General features: G+C 39.8%; 1 protein-coding gene across 1 annotated transcript in view; it reads right to left on the reverse strand.

Annotated features, from left to right (window-relative positions):
* The window catches only part of Vopp1 (VOPP1 WW domain binding protein), a 67643-nt gene that overhangs the window by 34787 nt on the left and 10048 nt on the right, over window positions 1-22808 (reverse strand). The window contains exon 2 of the mRNA XM_028789405.1: window positions 3487-3545. Coding sequence (XP_028645238.1) covers window positions 3487-3545 — 59 coding nt within the window. The remainder of the gene's footprint in view (window positions 1-3486; window positions 3546-22808) is intronic.

Genomic DNA, 22808 nt, shown 5'->3' on the forward strand with positions numbered 1-22808 from the left:
ACACACACACACACACACACACACACACACACACACACACACACACACACACACAGTTTTAGAGATAACACTTTTAGAGATAACAGATTGGAGGGCTAGACTATTGACATTACTGGCAAAGACTAATTCTCCTTCTCTCGGTAGTCATTAATTGTCTATAGGTCTTTATCTAGAGTGGAGACTTGAGGTTTTCCCCATCCTTGTCACTATGTCAACTAGTGCTGTCATTATGCAGCTCTTCTTTAGGAAACCATATTGTTACGATTGTTGTGGATACAGCCAGCTTGTATACAATAAAAGACACAATCTTCCAAGAGATGCTCTAGTACTCTGGCACTTGCTATCTTTCTGCTCCTCCTTCCATCTCATTCCTTGAACTTTAAGAGTAGGGGCTGTGTTGTAGATATAACAACTGAGGTTGAGGATGCCAACCAACTGATTTCTGTATTTTGACTAATTGCAGATTTCTGTAATGATCTCTAGGGGGGAAAAGCTTCTTTGATGAGGGGTAAGACTGACACTATCTTTAGGTGTAGGGATAAATATTTAGAAAGTAGATAGCATTTAGACTAGTTTGCCAGGGGCAGTAGTACATTCTCCTCTAGTCCCACTAGCCATAGGTAGCTGGCTAGCTTTACAGTATCAAGGCATGAGCTCCCTCATATCGAGTAGACATTAAGTCCAATTAGATAGCTACTGGTTACCACCCGTATATGCATGCCACTATGCACCTTAAGGGATAAGATGCCATGATGGTCACTGATGTGGTTCTGGGCTTCACAGCTAGGTAGGACTATTACTTTCTTCCCTTGGTAGGTTGCATATTACCATCCAGTACTATGAAAGGTAGTGTTCAAGCAGGAAGCTTCCAAATACCATTCAGCTTGAAACCTACAAGTCTTGAGTCTGAATTGTCTCCAGTAACACAGTTTTATCTTCAAATTCTGGGAGGCAATCAAAGACAATAACCTATATTGTTTTCAGTCTTTTGGATTCCCTTGGACAACAAATGGAAAGGGGATTTCTCATGTCTCTTACTGGGGATTTTTTAAGATAGCCAATGGCTCTTGGTTGTAAACACTATCACCCTATGTGGCATAATTTCATTTAAATAGTACATGTTTATATACAAATACACTTTTATGCAAAGATGAAACAGTATAATTCCTTAATTAAAGAAATGCTTAGTCTCTGTCTTTGTCTCTCTGTCTCTGTCTCTCTCATTATTGCCCTCTATCAAACCCCCAGTGAAAGCCCTCCCCCAATCTTCCAATTTCTCACTTGATGGTACCTACATCCTACTATTCACTTCCCTAAAGCTCTCAAAAATAGTTCCTTTTTGACTTTCCTAGTTTCTAAAGCTATGCAGATTATATACTCACATCCGAGAATTGTGAGCTAATAATCACAAACAATGGAGAACATTTGTCTTTCTGGAGCTGAGTTATTACACTTAGTACATAGTTCTATCCATTTTCCTGCAGATTTCATATTTCTCTGAGGCAGAATAATATTCCATTGTGTGTATGTACCATTTTCTCATTAGCCATTCATCACTGAAGGACATTTTAGTTGTTTTCATTTCCTAGCTGTTGTAAATAGAGCAGCAATGAACATGGCTAAGTGAGCACCTCTGGAATAAGATGTTAAGTCCTTTGGGCATATGCTAAGCAGTGCTATAGCTGGGTCACAAGTAATAATCTTTTAGCACTTATTTTTCTTCCTTTTCTGTGTTTTTTGTTTGTCTGTCTGTTTGTTTTTTATTTTGTTGGCTCAGGATTGCTTTAGCTGCCCAGGGACTTTTGTAGTGATTTTTCCATGTGAGCTTTAGGGTGATTTGTCTGTTTCTGTGAAATATATTGTGGGAGTTTTGATTGGGATTGCATGGCTTTTGGTAGAGAAGCATCTGCAAATTGCTTTTGGTAGAATGTATGTATGTATGTATGTATGTATGTATGTATGTATGTATGTATGTCTCTGTCTCTGTCTCTGTCTCTGTCTCTGTCTCTGTCTCTCTCTCTTTCTAAAAAAAAATTAGGAGGTCTGTCTATTTGCTCATGTCTTCCTCAGTTTCTTCAGGACATAATGTTTTAATTGTAGGTCTTTCACCTCCTTGGTTAAATTTGCTACTAGACTTTTTTTTTCTTTTTTAAGACTATTGGGAACAGGAGTATTTCCATGATCTCTTTCTCAGATATTTTTTGTTGATATATAGAAAGGGTACTTTGTAAGCTGATTTTGAATTATGTCACTTTGCTAAAACTGTTGATCATTTCCAGAACTTTCTGTTGGAATTTCTGAGATCATTCATATACATATAACACCCTCTGTAAACGGGAATAATTTTACTCATTTTTATCCCTTTAATTTTCTCCTCCTCTGTGACTGCTCTAGCAGCAGAGCAATTTTACTGAAAAGGGGTGGGGATAGTGAATAGCCCTATCTTGTTTCTGATTTTAATAGGGTTGCTTGGAAGTTTTTTCCCCCATTTTGTATAAATATTGACTGTGGGTTTGTCATGGACTGCCTTGATTATGTTGAGGTATATTCCCTCCGGTCTTACTCTCTCTAAAACTTTAATCATAAAGGCATGATAAACTTTGTCAAAAGTTTTTATTGAACTACTGAAATGATCACATGGGTTCTGTCTGTAAATTAATGTATATGATTATTGCATTTATTGACTTACATACAGCAAATCATCCTTGCATCTCCAGAATAAAGCCAACTTGATCGCAGCGGATGATCTTTTTGATACATACCTGTCTTCGGCTTGCAAATATTTTATTAAAAATTTTTTGCATCTGTGTTCATCAGGAATTCTGGCCTGTGAACTTAGGGTTTTGTTGCGTTTTACTTGGTCTTAATATTAGAATAATATTGGATTTGTAAAAGGAATGTAGAATCCCTTTCATTTATATTTGTTTGAATGATTTAAGAAGTATTAGTTGGAGATTTAGGAAAGTCTGATAGAATTCTGCTATTTGTTTAGACTTGGGCTTATTTTTTTAGGTGGAACTCTATCACTATTTCCGTAAAAGTAACGTATTCGCCTTATGTAACTGTCATCTCAGAGGCTTACTGCTGAATAAGTTTGCCCTTTCTAGCTCTTTCTGAACTCTGGCTGGCTGGTTCAACTCAGCTGTTCTAGCACAAACTCCTCTCCAAGCTGACTGATTCAACTTGACTTCTCCCAGCTTCTCACTGAACTGCCCTGCTTGGTCTCAGACTAACTCTGGCAACCTGTTCTAATCTTCTGGCTCCTTCTCATTCTCTGGCTCATTCTGTCTTCACCTGTGTCTAGGTTGTTCTCTCTGCAACCTGTCTTTGTAAAGTATCCCTGAAAAACTGTCTCTGGACTCGACAAACTTCCAAAACCTCCTCTCTTCTGCACTTTATCCAATAATCCAAACCTATACCTATAAAAGAAACTACTCCCAGAGGAAAAAACCTGACCACAGTCAGATCAGCAGGCACTATACTTACATGTAGTATGTAGGATAGAGTCCTTCAAAATACCAGCAATGCTTTTTGGCCTCTGTGCACTAGAAATAAAAGCAAAAACAAAACAAAAAAAAACTTTGTCAGTGGTTTGTTCACTACTGTGAAGGTCTCAGGAAGTTAACAAGGAAAGAGTGGCAATGGAGGAAATCACAAAAGCTAGCAGAGAAGCAAGCAGTAAGTAAGGAACAGGGAATTCCATCTCCTTCCTTTCTCATAGATGCTTTATTTCTTCAAAACATTTTTAAGGGGGGGGGGGACAGAAGCAACTATTTTCCTATGACTTTAAATACATTATGCACAAATATTTCCTTAAAAGGGTAGGCGAAAGACAATCCTTGGGTGGGGGTAGTTGCTAAGATCAAACATAGGGCCCTGTGTACACTAGGCAAGTGGTCTAGCCACTCAGCTACACTCAACCTCCATTTTAAAAATGTATGATACTTTAGTAAATAACGAATAATACAAAGCACTAGGAACTCTATTTCCCCAATACTCTTGTTTTTGACAGACATCTCCCGCATACTGTCACTATTTCTAGATCTTTACGTTTCACAATATCATGAAAGCCACACTCAAACTATTCACTCAGCAGCGGTGGACCCTAGACTGTTGGTCAGTGAAAGCAAGGTTTCCTCAGCAGCACATAAGAACTCCAGATCAAATGTTCTCTTAGATGCAAGAAAGGAGAGGGTTACCACCACTGTCTGCCTCAGTTCCTCCTCCTACCCAACTCCATCCCCTTGGGGTTAGGCTACCAAGTGGCACTGACACCATGTTCCCTGAGTTCTCCCTTGATGCTGTCTTTAGCCATTTCTCTCAGGCCATCTGCATTTCTCTGGGACTCCACAACATCCTTACAGGGATCCACATTTGGCTGGAACCCAGGTAGGCTGCCTGCCCATGCCTTCCTCCACCTCCCCACCTCCATTCTAATTTTTCTAGGGTACACCTAATCTGATAACTCATACACACCTCAGCACATCCCCCCGTCCATCTCCATTTCTTTGAGACTCACCACCATCTGTAGCCAGACCCAGGGCACCTTCAGTTCTCCCTCTGATGCCCTCCACAGAGCAAGACCCTGCATCCTACTCAAGAAACCTTCAGTCGGTGCCCTTTCTCCTGTCTTTAAGAGAGTGCTAAATCATTATTTGCCAGTATTATATGATTTGCTAATTGTGTTCTTTTCTATCAGACTGAGAAGAATTCTAAGTATCATGCTCTTTTTCTTCATATTAAAAAAATACTGCTTGATATTCACAGCCAATCATTGGACTGAGCCCGGGGATCCCAATGGAAGAACTAGGAGAAGGCCTGAAGGAGCTGAAGGGGATTGCAACCCCATAGGAAGAACAATATCAACTAACTGGATCACCCAGAGCTCCCAGGGACTAAACCACCAACCAAAGAGTAAACATGGAGGGACCCATGGCTCCAGATACATATGTTGCAGAGGATGGCCTTATCTGACATCAATGGGAGGGAAGGCCCCTGATCCTGTGAGGGCTTGATGCCCCAGCATAGGGGGATGCTAGAGGGGTAAGGCATGAGTGGGTTAGTGGGTGGAGGAGCACCCTCACAGAGGCAAAGGGGTGGGGGGAAAGGAGCAATGCGATAGGGGTTTTGTGGAGGAGAAACTGGGAAGAAGGATATCATTTGTAATGTAAATGAATAAAATGATTAATAAAAATAAAAATTAAAAAAATCTGCTTGTAAGAAGCTTTATCCTCTAACCTTTAAGAATATTGAAGAAGTGCTGCTGAAAAAAAGTGCCCTTAAAACCAAGACTGCATAGTAATAGTCACTTAGGGAATTGATGGAAGCTGTTTCCCATCCCTAATTGTACTGCAGAGACCTTGATGGCTTCTTACAAGCAATATTCCTAAAGTCATCCACTCTCTTAAAGACTTTGGGAAGATGCATACCATAAGACACAAGTTAGTGCTAGCTACTTATCCCTAGGGGGAAATCTGTGAGCATTCATAGTGTTTCTCTGCCTGGCTTTAACTAAAGGGATGCATGGCAACAAACGTGACAAAGGACCTGAACTCAACTACATTAAAAATCCTTATCTCCCGCAGATAAAATTATTCCACACCAAAATTAAAAGTCAAACAAGAGTAAGCATCTATACAATACAGAAAGAATCATTAAACAATTGAAAGGCTGGCAGAAGAAAAGACACGAGGAAATGAGCAACTTCTACAATAGAGCAGGTTCATTAAAAACCTAGGGAAGGAAGGGCTCCAGATCTAGAAAGAAAGCAAACATAGCCTTCTTGCAGACTACAGATAGTTGTTGGAAGGGAGAAGGGCTATAAACCAAAAGGCTTCCTTTTCTGGTCCAAGAACGGCCACTGCCAGGAATAACCAAACATTAGTGTACAGGTGAGAAGTAACCCACATGTGTGCCTTACAGCCAGTCATTATCAGGGGTCTGCACAGGCACTGAACAAATCCAAGAAAACAAATGATCTTCATCGTGCAATGCTGGTTACTATGATGTGGGGAAAGTACCAACATACAGTAAATGTTCAAAGTGATTTGGCCATAATTAACAACAATAAAAAACTTACATAATTCCTTAAGAAAAGATAAGATTTTTAATTAAAAGAATATAAGAGAAAGTCCTATGTCCCCTTCTGAAAGAACATGAAGAGAAAGACAGGATGCATAATGCTGCTAGGAGAATAATGTGTCTGAAGACTGCACTTTTCCCACACACTTCAATAATTTTTAATTTTAAGATGCATGTCTTTATTTGTTTTGTAGTAGGATTGAACCTGTGCTAGGCATGTGCTCCACTTGCAAACTTCTACCCCAGCCTCCCCCATGTTTTATTTTGTTCTCATTCTAGGACAGGAGATTATTAAGTTGCCCACACAGGCCCTGAACAATCTCTGTGCCCCAGTCAGGCATTGAAATTGCTATCCTCCTGCCTCAGCCACTTAAGTATTTGGGATTAAAAGCCTAACACATATAATAAATGAGTTTAAATGGAATTAACCTATAATGGGGCAATGGTGTCTTTACTAGACATCACTTAAAGACTATCAAGTATAAAGCCCACTGACAGGAATGGGTTACATTGTTGGTGTTGTTGGTCATTGAGGTCCTATATTCTCCTAAACATTACAGGCTATTGCTACTACTCTTAGTTATCCTGCAGATTGTGATGGTAAGACCCGACTGTTGAAAACTCCATATAGAAGTCATAGAAGATGGAGAAATCAAGGCACAGACCTGGAGGCTTCATTCCTACTGGCTAGCATTCATAGTACTGGAAAGTGCTATCCATGCTACCATCAATAAAGGTCCAATAATAATCAGTATGGGAAGACATGACCACTGGTGAAACAGTGGGAGTAAACAATCATGTGACTGGATTTAAAGCTCACTCCAAATGATAAAATCCCGATCTGGCATCATTATCAGGTCAGAGAACCTGTGCCTAGACAGGTCATATGTGGTAAGGGAGAACCTATTATCCTTGCTCTGCTAAACAGACATAGTAATAAATAACTCCTAATGATTTACTGTTATGCCTATTGTGTCTTTCTCAATCCTCCTCTGAGGGTGACTAACACAGAGACCCACAATTGGCCAATGTACAGATAATAGGAGACTGAAAAGTGCTTGGTGCTAAATGAGACATCTTTATTCAGTGCCTCCTCCCAAGGCTCAGGAATCACTGTAGAAAAGGGAGGTAGAAAGATTATGAGAGGCAAGATGGATGATAGATAGATAGATAGATAGATAGATAGATAGATAGATAGATAGAAATAAAGAAATAAAAAAATAAAGAAATAAAGAAATAAAGAAAGAAGCAGGCAGATTTCTGAGTTCAAGGGCAGTCTGGTCTACAGAACAAGTTCCAGAACAGCTATGGCTATACAGAGAAAACCTGTCTCAAAAAACAAAACAAAGAGCCAGATGCAATGAAGTCCAAGAAAACAGTATTTTATAGACTCAATTGGGCAGTTGTAAAAATGAACTCACAAGAGAGAAGGCACAAATTATCACCTGTAGCTAAGGATCTACTGGCAACTAATAGCTTCTGAGAGAGGGAACATTATTCTTAAAGGTGAAGCCCCTGGTAGGTTGACTTGCTCCAGTGGAAGGCCACACATCTAAGAGTATATGGGCAACACAGTATTTGATGGGATTAAAAACTGGGTTCTCAAACTTAGGAAAGGATGGGATGAATCTGGAAGGATTTTGGGAAGGGGTGAATATGTTAAAACTCCATTGAATAAAATCATCAGAGAACTAATAACAATTTTGAAAAGCCACCGAGCATAATTCCAAAATAGAATTCAGAAATTTATAATTTAAGACATAAAATTTCATATTGTACTTTCAATATAATTTAGCTAACAAAATTATCAGATACTCAAAGGAAATAATAGTATGCATTATCTTTCTTCATATTGTGGGGGAATGAAATAACACAGGAATATTCTGCTAAGAAAGCCAACAAAATAGTATGCCTAGAATTACATACTTTTCTTACACATTTAAAAAGGAAATAATATGAAAACTGTCAAGAAGACAACCAACTCTAACCTGAAATGGGATATGAAATAGTTTATTCTGGAGTCAAATATGAGTAACCATGGTCTAGGAACGCAGATTCAGATTATCACAAATTGCAAGTTTCAATGCAGTAAAAGGTTTGTTCATAAAGTTTTCATAAACACAAAGGAGTCATAAACCAAGACACCTTTTAAAAAATGCTTATACAAATGTTAGATAAAGAAAAGTAGAAAATCTCAACTACTGAACTCAGATGCTATTTTACTGTATTTTTTCACCTGTTGGTTGCTGGAAGCTGGTGGTCCTGTAATTCATTTCAAGGGTTTTACCTGTCATGAGGCTGGTAGGTCAGACACAGAAGGGAATAAAGAATGGCTATGAAGGGTCCAATGATAGTCAGATAAACTGTGATTAGAGCATGGACCTGGCAGATCAAGTTATATGCAGTTCACTACCCTTGCAGAAGGCTCAGCAAAAGGTATGCCTTCTTTCCAGAAACACTGTTCATAAAGATATGTGGTGTTGAGAGACAGACCAATCTAAGGTTTTCTCAGAGGTTTTGAAAAAGGAACAAAAGAAAAATAGCTTCGTGTCCTTGCCCAGGGGCACATTTGGCAACGTCTAGTCTTGGGCTGGGACCTGGACCTCAAAGGAGAAGGCTTTTGTGTCTAAAGAGACTGGACTTATCATTCCCAAGACCACTGTGTGCTAAGTCTGCAATGCTCTGGATACCCTGTTGTCCCCCTTGTGCAACACTGCTTGCACAACTACCTGCATCAGCAGGATGCTAAAGTTCTGCCTATTTCATGCCATCATATGACAGTTTCTGCTGAACTTGACCCATTTTTCCACAGGAAACATTATATGCTACACTTCTTAATAAGTTTGCTTGGCATAAGACACAGCTAGTACAAGACCTGATCCCAAACTCTTCTGTCTCCTTATCTTCTGACCTCCTGGTCCTCTCTCAGGATGCTGTCACTGAAGAGCCTGCTAGTCTGGGTCAATATACTAAAATACTCAGGAGAAGTCATCTTTCATGTGTTAGCAAAGGTTTGCTTTTGCCATTGTATATTTTGATTGTCTCCAAGTTCTCTTATGAATCCCCTACCATTTTGTTTTCAATTATATCCTAGAATCTAATAGGGATCTAAAAAGTGTGTACGAAGAGATATTTATGATATAAAAATGGAAACATTTAATAAAGAGAATCATCCAATGAAGAATTAAATAAAATCTAACATGGGCAAAGATCATAAATAATATACAAGGGTAGAAAACTGGCCTGAAACAATGTCCACACAATGAGCAATGGGGACTGCACTGAGAGAAAGGTTAACATGGAGTGTGCCCATTAGCCAACTTAAAATACTGCACATGTTTGCTTTCAACTAATAGAAATAAACACACACGTGGAGCGTCATTTTTGAGTGGCCTGATCTCTTTAGGACTGCTGTAAAAGCACCTCTTCAACTGTAGTTCAGGAGTGGAGTGTGTTGAAGATTCTACAGGGGTGCCTGAGTGCTGACATCCAGACTCTCATCATTCTTTTAACACTACTCAGAAGCTACTGTGCCAAAAGACATGAGGAACAGAAAATGGAAGCCAGCGAAAAGAGCGGGGCCACTGAAAAACCCAAGCCATATTCTGACACTTGGAAGGACGACTCATGCCCTTGTGCACAGAGTTCTGAAAATCATTTACCTATTTTAAAAACACAATTTAAAAACAAAATTCAGGAGAGTTGGGTGAACCAAGTTCCAGCTCAATTTATTGAGTTTTAGTTTCTATAGCATCAATACCACCCATTTCCAAAGTAGTTTGGTGAACATTAGGAAACGGCTTCACCTGGGCTCTCCTCATGTCACTCGAGTTTCACATACAACACAGCTTTCTGTCCCCAGAGTTCTACAATCAACTCCATCTCTTAGCTCATTTTGGAGGGATACTTTCTGGGTTTCTATTCTGTAGTCTTGCCTTTTCTATAAGATTTGATAAAGTAAAATCTTTTTTTTTTTTTTTTTTTTGGACAGGGACTCTACATAGCCTCGCCTGTCCTGGAATTTACTATGTATACCAGGCTGGCCTCTAACTCACAGACATCTGCCTGGCCCTGCCCATCCTCCCCCTTTTTTAAAGTTACACTTTCTGTATGGATACTGTCCGTGATACTGCACTCTGTTGTTAGACCTTGGGCCTCACTGAGTGGAAACACCATTCACTAGTTGGAAGACATTTGTGTTGTCCTGTGTTTAGCCTAACATGTATGCTGTTGGCATTGATGACAGGCATTAGAAATTGGGCAGGCAGCTGAGGGACATTAGTTCTTGTCCTTGGACAGAAACAGGAAGTATCTTTGGTTGACACTGGTTGGAGGCCAGAAATGCCAAAAGTACTTGGGGGCTTTCCTCCATGCTCTTATCCCTAAAGGGTTTTAGGGTTACTTCTTTAGAATGGAGAATGTTACAGTAGCTTAGTCCCTAAATCCCATTTCTCTGGTTGCACTACAAAAGTAAACACCAGATTTGCTCATCCTTGGGATTTGAATTACCATTAAAAAAGCTGGCCCTTTCAGTTAGGCAAAGTCTAAAGAATAGAATCTAAATTCAGCCTCCCGCCCTGACTGTAGAACAAAATTCACTTACTGCTGGCTTCTTTTAAGAGTCAGTCTAATAACCAGAGAGATGGTTCAGTGGTTAAGAGTACCAGCTGCTCTTTCAGAGGAGAGGGTTCAGTTTCCAGCACCCACACAATGGCTCACAACTGCTACCTCTAGTTCTGGCCTTCCTGGGCACTACTCACATAGGGTGCAGACATAGAATGCAGCCACAAGCATGAGTGTGGTGGCACATGCCTTTAATCTCAGGGGCAGGCAGATCTCTATGAGTTCAAGATCAGCCTGGTCTACATAGGACAGAAAGGAATATGTAGAAAGCCCTCATCTCAAAGGGTGGAAAAAGTCAGTCCAACTTGGCCTGTCAATCACCTGGCTAAGAATGTACCCACCCAGCACTGGAGAGGAAAGGATCAACTACCCTCACATGTGAGAATGTACTTGTCCTTCCCAGAAGAGCCTTCCTGATGCAGCTGTCTGCAGTTCTTCCCAAACAACACTGTGGAACCTCTGCCATGTGGCCACCCACTTTCCTGAATCCTAACTTTAAAAAGTGCAACTTTTTCTTTTCTTTCCTTTTTGGCTCTGTTTGGATATTGACTGAAGGCTGACTATGTTTTCTTTGACATGTCCTGGGCCTGCTCACTCATTCTCCAAAGCTCTAAGATCTCCACCATGGCTCACCAACCTCCACTGCAGCAGTCATGGCCTTCTTCCCTCTCCTCCATCTGCCTATTCTAAGGAGCCACCATGGTTTGCAGCTTACCTTCCCATTGTTTGCTTTCAGATTCAAATAAAATTATCCTTCAGCTTCCTTTTGAGTCCATTTTAAAATTATTTTCTTATTAAGACTAAGAACCCAAAAAAAGAAACCTCAGTTTCCCTGGTAACTTGAAAAACATTTGCATACATGTCCTTATATCTTGGATAGATGCCTAGGAACAGAATTCCTAGGCAACAAAACACACCATATATAACTTTTCAAATCTTTTTTTTTCTTTTCTTTTTTAAAGAGACAGGGTCTTGAGCTTTATAGACTGAAGTAACCCTCACAGCCTCCTGAATATCTGAGAAAACAGGTATTCATCACTACATATAGCTTCCTTGTATAATTTTCTGAGAAATTGTCAATGTTTTACCCAGCACTTACATTGCTTTATATGCATACTAAAAAATACAACAGAGCTCAGGTTTCTCCATGTTCAACTTTTATTATCTTCTCTCTTTATATTAACCATCTCACAGTATGCTAATATCACACAGTGGCTTACCTGACATTCTCATACGCATAATAATGTACACTTCTTATTCTTATTAATTCAATGGGGAGAGATAGTCACTGATAGTGTGTGTGTGTGTGTGTGTGTGTGTTTGTGTACGTATTACTCACAGATAATTTTCATATAAAATATCACTTAGCAACATGGACATCCTGAAAGTTAGGTAAAATATCCATTCGTGAATAAGCAAAGGCCACAGACAGGTAAATTGGAAATGTAATACAGGAAGCAAATACAAAATGGGAACAAGTTATATAGTTTCAAATGTCTGCGTATTCTCTTTAAACACTGCATAGATGTTACAATTTCTTGTGCCACCAACAATCAATCATCCTACCTTTTAGAATATGTGCCATATCCTGCATAGGAACTGGCATGAGATTTATTGTAGATATCATTTCACTAATAGAAAATGGAACAGATATCTGAATCCAAATGAAAGATCCTCAACTCCAGTGATCTTTGTGACTTATTAGGGATGATCTTTCAATACAACTGTGGTGGTTTGAATGAGAACGGCCCCCATAGACTCATATATCTACATGCTTGGTTCAAAGTTGGTGGAACTGTTTGGGAAGGACTAGGAGGTGTGGCTTTGTTGGAGGAGGTGTGTCACTGGGGGCAGGCTTTGAGGCTTCAAACTCCCAGGCCATTCGTAGTTAGTTTTCTCTGTCTCACATTTGTGGATTAATATTAATATTTGTGGATTAATCTTAGCTATTGCTCCAGCACCATATCTGCCTGACTGCTGCCATCCTCACTGCCCTTCTAATCCTCTAGAACCATAAGCCCTAAATTAAACTCTTTCTTTTATGAGTTGCCTTGGTCATGAGGTTTTATCACACCAAATGAAAATAACTAGACAGAAATTTGTACCAGTAGGTGGGTGACAGGCCTGATCATGCTGATTTGGGGACAAATGTGGAAGACTCTGGACTAGAAGAGTAGATGGATGCTGTACTCAGGGCTTAACAGGCATTCCAGTAGGAGCTTGGAAAACAATAGTTCTGAGAATAATGTAGACTATGGAGATCCAGCTCAAGAGTTTTCAGAAGGAAACAATGGTAGTACCTGGGCTAGAGAACATTCTTGTGGTATTTTGGCAAAGAACATGACTGCCTTCTGCCCTGGTTAGAAAATTTTGACTGAGGCAAAACTGAAAAGCTTTGAACTAATTTCATTGGCAGAGGAGATCTCAAGAAAGCATAATATTGTCCCTGTAGTACAGTTATTAGTAATCATTCTTATGTAGGTCTACAACAAAAAACCAGGCAAGCCAGGAAAAAAGAAATACAAAAATATACAAAATGAAGAAAAAAAAAACACCAATCAATTTAACATTTGAACCAAGATTAATGCTGGAAAACATAAGGAGAGGTTTCATTCTAAATGGAATAAAGTGTGTGATGCCCTCAGGGCAAGGCCACACCCAGAAAAGCTTCTAATTTGTTAAAAGGAAATACATAACAATTTTCTGATCCTACAATAAAGGAAAGCTTATGCAACAAAGGAAAGTTTATGTAAATGTAATTCAAGGGAACCAGGCTCCATCTTAAGCAGGCAGCTGAGCCTGGCAACAGTAGCCATGTGTTCCGATTTTAGAATTATAAAGGTTATAGGAGGAAGGGGTTGCATTAAGGAGATCTGCTGAAATCAGGTGTGTGCATGGAGGCCACTGCATAAGCTGTGAAAGTCAAGCCTGGATTGAAATAGAAACACCGGGATGTTGGAGGTGTCAGAGCAGTATGGCATCTGCCAAAGAAAACTGCTCACAAAACGTGGAACCAGGCCCAGAGGAAGTGTGCTGCACTAACAAGGCAAAAAGGGTGGAGCCATCTAAGCTTTCGACATAAGTAAGACGCAGAGCTCCAGGACTGAGTCTGCCCTGCTGGACTTCAGTCTTGCTTTAGTTCAGTATTTCCTTCCTATGCCCCTTTCTTCCCCATTGGGGTAAAAATATATATTCTGTACCACTGTTTGTCCAAAATATGTGGTTTTCCTTTTGCTTTTGCTTTTTCAGGAGGTTACAACTAAGACACTGTCTCAAGTTTTAAAATAAGACTGTACTTTTAAACCATGTTGAAACTGTAAAAGATTCTAGGGACTTTTTAAATTAGTATAAATGCATGTTTTACTGCAATATGGCCTCAAGCCTATGGGAAGGAGAGAGTGGAATATTTTAGATTGACTGAGAATGAACCACATAGACTCATATGTTTGAATTCTGGTACAAAGTGGAACTGTTTGGGAAGGACTGGGAGGTGTGGTCTTCATCAAAGAGATGTGTTACCAGTATTCTCTCTGCCTTATGCTTGCAAATCAAGATGTAAGCTCTCAGCTACTGCTCCAATGCCATGTCTGTCTGCCTGTTTCCATGAAAATGGCCATGATGGTCATAGGTTCTAGCATTGTAAAACCAGCCCTACATTAAATTCTTTCTTTTGCAAGTTGCATAGTCATATTTTGTCACAGCAATTGAAAACTACGACATCCTTTACCATATCCTCAGGAACAAAAACAAAGCACCAGATAGATACATAACAACTTCACTAAGAAGACTAACTTTCTGTGCTTAGCAAGGCCGACACTCCACAAACATCCACAGAAAAAAAGAACCCAAAGCCTAGGCAGAGAGCAACTCATGAAAAAAAATCTCCTTCTTTACTTTTCCCATCATGTGATTTCTATTTTAGGAAGAAAAGTGTGTCACAGCTTCTGATGACATATATAATACTGAAAGCCCAGGAATCTCACATGAAGAATTGCAAAAGCAAAACAAAACAAACAAGCAAAACCAAAAGCTTCAGAATTGAGATTAAATAAAGACATGCCTTGAGTTGAGTAAATGATGACATCACTCATATCTAAAAACAGTATGACCTACTGGAACAAACATATCACAATACACGGCACAACATCTGCTTCTGTGCTTCAACAGCATGGAAAGATTTGGGCCTGGTAACCAAGTGCTTTTGAGCTTTGGCTTCTTCATCTACAAAGTAGTAAGAAGTGGTCTGGTAAAATAGCTCACTGTTATATCAGGTGCTATCAAAATTGTCTGTCACCATGCCTGACAACCTAAGTTCAATTGCTAGGACCAATTCAGTGGAAGGAGAGAAGTGACTCCTACAGTTTGAAGAATAATAAAAAAGTCTTCCAGATAAGAAAAGGTTCAGGGTCAGACGAATTCACAGCAGAATTATATCAGACTTTCAAAGATCTACAACCAATACTTTTTAAATTATTCAAGAAAAAATAGAAACAGAAAGAACACCCCAAACTCCTTCTTCAAAGTGAGTATTACTCTAATATCCAAACCAGATAAAAACACAACAACAACAACAACAACAAACAAACAAACAAAACTACAAATCAATATCATTTATCGATAGTTGCAAAAATCTTTAATAAAATACTGGGAAGTCAAATTCAGGCATATACCAAAAGATCATCTACCATGATCAAGTTGGCTTTGTCCCCAAAACTCCGGGGTGACTCTTGGTGTGTGTGTGTGTGTATCAATAAATAAGTAATATAAATAGACCTAAAGAAAATAATCACATGATCATTTCAATACAATCAGGAAACATCTTAAAAAAAAAAAACCCAACATGCCTTCAACTATAAATTTCCTAAAGGGAAGAGGACTGGAGGGAAGACACCTCAGTATAATAAAGGCTATAAATGGCAAACATGTAGCTAGTATTACTGTAAATGGAATGATACTGCAAGCAATCCTGTTAAAATCAGGAACAAGACAGGGTTGCCCCCTATCCTCAGTTGTTTTCAATAGAGAGAACAAAGTACTAGCTGAAGCAATGAGGCAAGAGAAGAAATTAAAAGATACAAACAGGAAAAGAAATCAAATTATCCCTGTTTTGAAATAAGGGGATATAATACACAAGTGATAGCAAAGACTCAACCAGAAAACTTAGATAAATGATCAATAATTCCACTAAAGAGGCAGGATACAAACTCAACTACAAAAACCAATAGCTTTCCTATACATCAACAGCTTTCCTATACATCAACAGCTTTCCTATACATCAACAGTTTTCCTATACATCACCAAAATACACATTCCCATTTACAAAGCCTCAAGGGGGTGGGGGGAAACTATCTAGGAAGAAATCTAAATAAGGAGGTGAAAGATGGCTGCAATGAAAACTTTAAATCTCTGAAAAGAAGACACTGAAGAAGGCACCAGAGTGTGGAAAGACTCCCATACTCATGGATTTGCAGAACCAGTGCTACAAAATGACTATTGTACCCAGAGCAGTTTACAGAGTCAATACAATACCAACCAAAATTCCCACAATACTCTTCAGAGAAATAGAGGAGACCATTCTAAAATTCATATGGAACATTCGACAGTACCCAGATGGAAAAAGAGCAATGCTGAAGCGATTACCAGACCTACAGAACTACGCAATAAAACAGTACAAGAATAGAAGCACATATATTTATCAATATAGCAAAGCAGAAGATCCAAACATGAGCACACATAACTACAACCATCTGAGACTTGACAAAGATGCCGAAAACAGGTTGAGGAAGGGAAAGGAAACATCTTGCCCAAGGCATTCCATGGGCAGGCAGAAGTAGGGCAGTACAGGAAGGTCTACTGTAGGCAGGCTACAGACATGAACATGGTACACACAGTAGGACAGTACACAAAAGTCTATTATAGGCGGGCCACAAACATGTGAACATGATACACACAGTAGGACAGTACAGGAAAGTCTATTGTAGGCAGGCTACTAAAATAAACTGGAGAAAAGATGGTACCGTCAGCAAATGAGGCTGGGAGAACTGTGTGCCCACACATAGAGTGAAATTAGATCTGTACCTAGCACCCTTAACAAAAATTAACTCCAGATGGATCAAAGATGTCAATTTTAAACTTAAAATATTGAAACTTCTAGAAAATAAAACCATAGGCAGAACCATACAAAATAACTATTGGAATAGAATGCTATCTGCGCAGGAATTATGGCCATCAACTGACAAGTGGGTCCTCATAAAAACAAAGGAAACTATCTGGAGAATCTAAAGAGGAAAGATGGAAACAAATCCCTGACATCTATATATCTGACAGAGGACTAATATACAAAATATATAAACAACTCAAAAGTGGTCAAAAAAATGATCAGGTTTTAAAATGGGCTATGAATTTGAACAGAGAGTTCTGAAAAGAAAAGAGAAAGACGACTTTGGAAATATTTCAAATCAGCATCCTAGACAATTAGGGAAATGAAAATTCAAACTTTGAAATTTCATCTCACTTCATCCAGAATGGCTACAAACAAGATTCTCAGAGCCAGAGGTTGGGAAGCATTGAAGCCAAACAGTGTCTTCTGTACATGACAGGATACACTCATGACATCACAGCACCTGCTCAAGGTCAAGCCAATCAGTACTCTAAACAGGGAGTAGGAAGTGATTGAGGAACCTCACCTCTCCCAAGTCCTCTAACTTAGGAGCTATGGACAATGGCTTCTGGGGCAGGGAGAGTCAGTTTTCTTTAAAGGTGGATCCTGGTAGGTCACCAACAGCCAGGGGATGATACCACAACAAGGAGTAAATAGGCATCACAAACTGGACTTCATGGGCTCGTGTGTGTGTGTGTGTGTGTGTGTGTGTGTGTGTGAGAGAGAGAGAGAGAGAGAGAGAGAGAGAGAGAGAGAAGAGAGAGAGAGGAGAGAACAATGACTCTGTGGGGAAGAAGGTAGTAGGATTGAGAAATGAATGTGACTAAAATACACTGTATGAAATTTCCAAAGATTAGAGGTACTTTAAGTGGGCCAGGTGTGGTGGTACATGCCTAGTACTCAAGAGGTAGAAGATAGGAGATAGAGGCAGCTGGATCTCTATGAATTGGAGGCCAGCTTGATCTACAGAGAGAGTTCCAGAATAGCTGGGGCACAGAGAAACCTTGCCACAAAAAAACCAATGTATATGTAAATGTATATGGAGAAATTCTGGCATTCTATATAGCTCAAGAGTCAACAAAATTTAATTAGGATTAATATGAACTTACTAAACATTGATGTGAAAAGCATTCATAAAAAGCATACTTATATAGATGTAAAATGCAATTTGTGTTAGAGTGGATACAGTATTTTATTGTATTTGTACTGAACGACATAACAAAATATACGGAGGATACACAATGACAGACCGACCAAACAATGCAAACACTGTTGAATGAAGACTTGTAAGTACATGTACACTATTTTAAAGCATAGATGTTAACTATTACCAGAACCAACTAAAAGAATTGAAAGTACTTTCCTCTAGAAAGTAACAAGGCACAAAACTTCTAGCCCCCACATGATGGCTCACAGCAGTCTGTAACTACAGTTCTAGGATATCCAATGCCCCTTTACTGGGGTACACATGGCTTACAGATCTACATGCAAGCAAAACACCCAAGCTAGCTACTCAGTGCTGCTGAATCCATGCTTACTGGAACAGAATCTACAACCACTAATTCACTAAGATGGCATAATACTCTATCATCTTATACCCACAGGTAAGTGTATCACCCCTTATCAAAGAAAACTTCTTTTGCCACAGATGAAGACCAATACAGAAAACCACAACCAATCAAAATGGAGAGTCCCAGTGGATACATCTACAAAACATTATCATTTTAAGGCTCAGGAAGCACTGTAGAAGTCGGAATGAAAAGATCCTAAGAGCCAGAGGATCAGGGAATTTGCCTTGAGATTGTGTCTCCTAGTTCAATCAGCAGCTACACATATAAACTTTCACCAACACATCTGTCCAAACATGAGCTGAACAATGAGGGGGACACATGGACAGGGAAAAGCCCACAAGGTATCAACCCTATGAACTACAGGCGAGTGAGCAGAGCTGGGAGCAGGACACACGGTATTCCCCTGGGAAGAGTGTGACAGTGGTTGCCCAGTGACAGTTTACACTGAAACCTTCCATACAAGAAACATTATATGGACTGAACAGTTTATATTCTGCATATACTCTTACATAGGAATACACACACACACACAAACACACACACACACACACACATACATATTTACACACAATAATAATTAGTGGGAAATGAAGCTATGAATTTGAAGGCGAGCAGGGAGGGTTTAGATTCATAATTGAGTTTTATTGTTGTTCAGGCAAGCATACTATAGCAGACAGGAAATTAGGTAATAGATACACAGGAACTCTGCAAAAGTTTTTACAACTTTTCTAAATCTAAAAGTACAATTAAAAGTTAATGTGAAAACATACAAATACTTTGTGTATCCCTCTGTATAGCCAAAACCCAAAAGCTAGGAAAAACCTGAATTAATGCCACTAGCTGGGAAATGGAATGGCAGGGCTAAGAGTAAAGAGAGTGAAGCATAGCACAAGGGCTGCGATCACACAGAGCCCACGCTGCGCCAGGAGCTGAGCCTTGATTTTTCTGCCACAGACAGCTCCTCTAGGAATATAGGATTCCATATGCTGCCCTGAGTGTCTCTGGGAAACAGGAGAAGGGCAGTCTTTGACTTGCGAATGAATGGAGCAGAACCACACTTGACCCACACCACACAAACTGTCCTACCTGGCAGAAGGCCAGATATACCATAATCTCACTGACCTGGATTTTAGCAGTCCCAGGTGAGCTGTAAAACCTCAGAATAGTCAAAAGCTCTTGGAAGTGGTAGAGAACTGAGTTTGGATTCACTGTCCTCACTGCCAACCTGCTCACTTCCAGTCTTAACCCCACCTTGTCTCCTCCAATGAGGAACTAAGACAGAAATGCCAGGAATACCACACACAAAATCTTGGCAAAACTAAGGCTGCCTCTCCCCACAAAACTGGAAAACTGTGAAAAGCAGCAGAGCTGGCTCCAGTGACCTCAGAAGCTTTCTAACAGCAGATAACAAGACTAGGAAGTACCTAGCCATCTTAGGTTCATTTTATCACCTTTTATATGAAACCTTATATACTTCTCTAGCATTAAAATATAGCAGTCTTTAAATTTAACCTGCTGTGAACCAATATATCTTCCCAACTTCCTGCAAATTACAGAATCTCAAATGTCTTAGTTACAGTTTCTATTGCTGCTACAAAACACAATAACCAAGAAGCCAGTTGGGGAGAAAAGGTTTTATTTGGCGTACAGTTTTCCACATTGCTGTTTATTATTGAAGGAAGTCAGGACAGAAACTTAAACAGGGCAGGATCCTGGAGGCAGGAGCTAATTCACAGAATTCATGACAGGGTGCTACTTCCAGGCTTGTTCCCTGTGAAAGCACTCAGCCCGCTTTCTTACAGAGCTCAGGACCCCCAGCTCAGGGATGGCACTGCGGACTGGCAGGGCCCTCCCCCCCATCAATTACTAAGTAAGAAAGTCCCTCACAGCTGGATCTCATGGAGGCACTTCCTCAACTGAAACTCTTCCCTCTCGGATGACACAAAACCATCCAGTATATCAGATAAACTTAAGAAACAGCAGGAAAACACCTTTACAGAGACACACAGAACTAAGCACATGCATTATTCAATCCACACTGAACTCACAGACTTACTGAAAACTGACTTGGAACGATGGTCTCCAACTATCCATCCTGTTATTTCCCCCATAGTAGCTTTAAGATATAGAAATTTAACATAAAAAGTTAGATACTCAATTCTTTCTGAAAAACCTAAAGACTTAACTGAAAATCTGCTAAACCAGAGTAGCTGTGAGTACCTCATAACCCCTACCCCCCAGAGCCACTCACTCCCCAGAAGACAAAATGAGCTTGACCATGAAGAATCCATGCTTATGTCCTCACAGAAGGCCTGTGTACTCTACCTAAGACGGCCATCCTTATTCCCAGCCTTGTTTTCAGGTTTACAACATCTGAGAAATACAGTCATAATTACCAGCATCTCTGCCACAATACATTAGAAGTGAGATAAAGGGCAAGCCAGCATATATGTATGCTGTGATTGTAAGTTCAGTAATCAGACATCAGGACAATGAAATCCTAGCACTTCCTTTTGTTATTTTGTCTTTTTTGTGTTGTTGTTTCCCCAGAGCTGAGGATAGAACTCAGGGCCTTGTGCTTGCTAGGAAAGTGCTCTACCACTGAGCTAAATAAATCCCCAGCCCCTCCTAGCACTTCCTATAGCCAACAAAGCCTCCAGTCCTGGTGGTGGAGATGTTTCCTCACCATCTAGAAAGAACCTGGGTGGCTACAGTGGGACGAGGTACATGGAGTTCCAAGGAGCTGGCCCCCAGAGGTCAGATACTTCAAGTTAATCCCAAATAATCTGGAGGTCTAACGAAAGACAAAGAGCTAATTAGTCATGGATGATTCTTAATCTGTAAAGATATCCAAGCTTACAAATCAAAGATCAACTTACTATACTCAGACATGGAACAAAAGATGGTAGCAAAGGTTCTAATCATTCACCCCTCTCTCAGGGCAGGTGATCCAGAATGTCATCTACCCCAAGGTGACAGACAGGAGCAGGGGTACACCAGCTAACAGTTCACAGCAGGGCAACCTGGTGTACTGAATACTGACCACAAACACAAAAGCAAAAGGGGGAAGTGTCTGCAAATGAGATTTTTATTTTAGTCTACAGTTTTCACCCTCAGCAGGCCATTCTAAATAGACACACATACATCCACATGATTGCTCCTTCTTTATAGTCAGTATAGAATGGGAATATTCAATAAGAAATCTCCATTTTAAGAAAAGTCCCACATACTAGCCTGCAGTTACAGCAGTTCCTCGTATGGTCATGTTCACTGCAGTGATGGATGGCCTCATCAGGAAAACAATCTATAGGCCATCTACATCCAGAGCATAGTCAGTCTCTGCATGTCAGGGCAGGGTTACCATATGACCCAGGTCAGGGGGACTGGGAAGCTATGCTCAAGGCCCTACTTCCCAGAAAATGCACAGAAAATGCCTATTGTGAAAGGATACAGACATTCCTTTACTACATAATAAGTACAAGAACTTCTGGAAGAAATCACTTCCTGACATAACACTACTCAGTCAAAGAACCAAAGGTACAAGAGCAGCTTAAGAGAGCCTGTCTCCAAACCTGGAGTTTCTTAATCTGTGGCTAGGGTCAAATCCCTGAATATGGAGTGAAATTTTCACAGTTGTGAAATTTTTAAGAATGTGTAATGACCAAAAACCAGTTCAAAATTTGTTACATGAAATTATCCCAGGTGTTTCTAGGAGTATCACTTCATGTTGTATCACATGACTTCATAGTAGCCTTAGCTCTGAACATACAACACACCCAGTTTAGACAGTGCATACCCTCAAACTGCCAAAAAAAAAGTGAAACCGTAAATACCTTACTCAGATTCAAGCATATGTTATAAGTGGCAACATATATACTGCATATTCATATTTATGGAAACAACTGTATAGAAAGATATTTAATTATTTTCCTATTGTCATTCCTCAGCATACAAATATAGCTTTGCGTTATAGTGTGTTAGCATGCTCAATTTGTACTATTACTGTCTGAGTTGCTATCTTAGTTATGTTTCTATTGCTAAGACACCATGACCAAGGCAACTTAGAGAAGATAGAGTTTATTTGGGGCTTACAGCTGCAGAGGTTTAGAGTCCATGACCATCATGGCAGGGAGCAGGCAGCAGGCAGGCAGGCATGGTGCTGAACAGTCTTTCATAGTTTCAACACAGTTTAAAAGTCCAAAGCTGAAGTCTTTCCTGAGACTCAAGGCAATCTCTTAGTTGTAACCCCCTGTAAAATCAGAATCAAAAGCAAATTACATACTTCCAACATGTAGAACATGGCATAGAACATTACCATTCCAAAATGGAAAAATGGGACAGCTTAAGGAAAATACTGGACCAAAGCAAGACTG

This window comes from Grammomys surdaster, unplaced genomic scaffold (assembly GCF_004785775.1).
Source record: "Grammomys surdaster isolate TR1022 unplaced genomic scaffold, NIH_TR_1.0 125832, whole genome shotgun sequence".
Taxonomy (NCBI): domain Eukaryota; kingdom Metazoa; phylum Chordata; class Mammalia; order Rodentia; family Muridae; genus Grammomys; species Grammomys surdaster.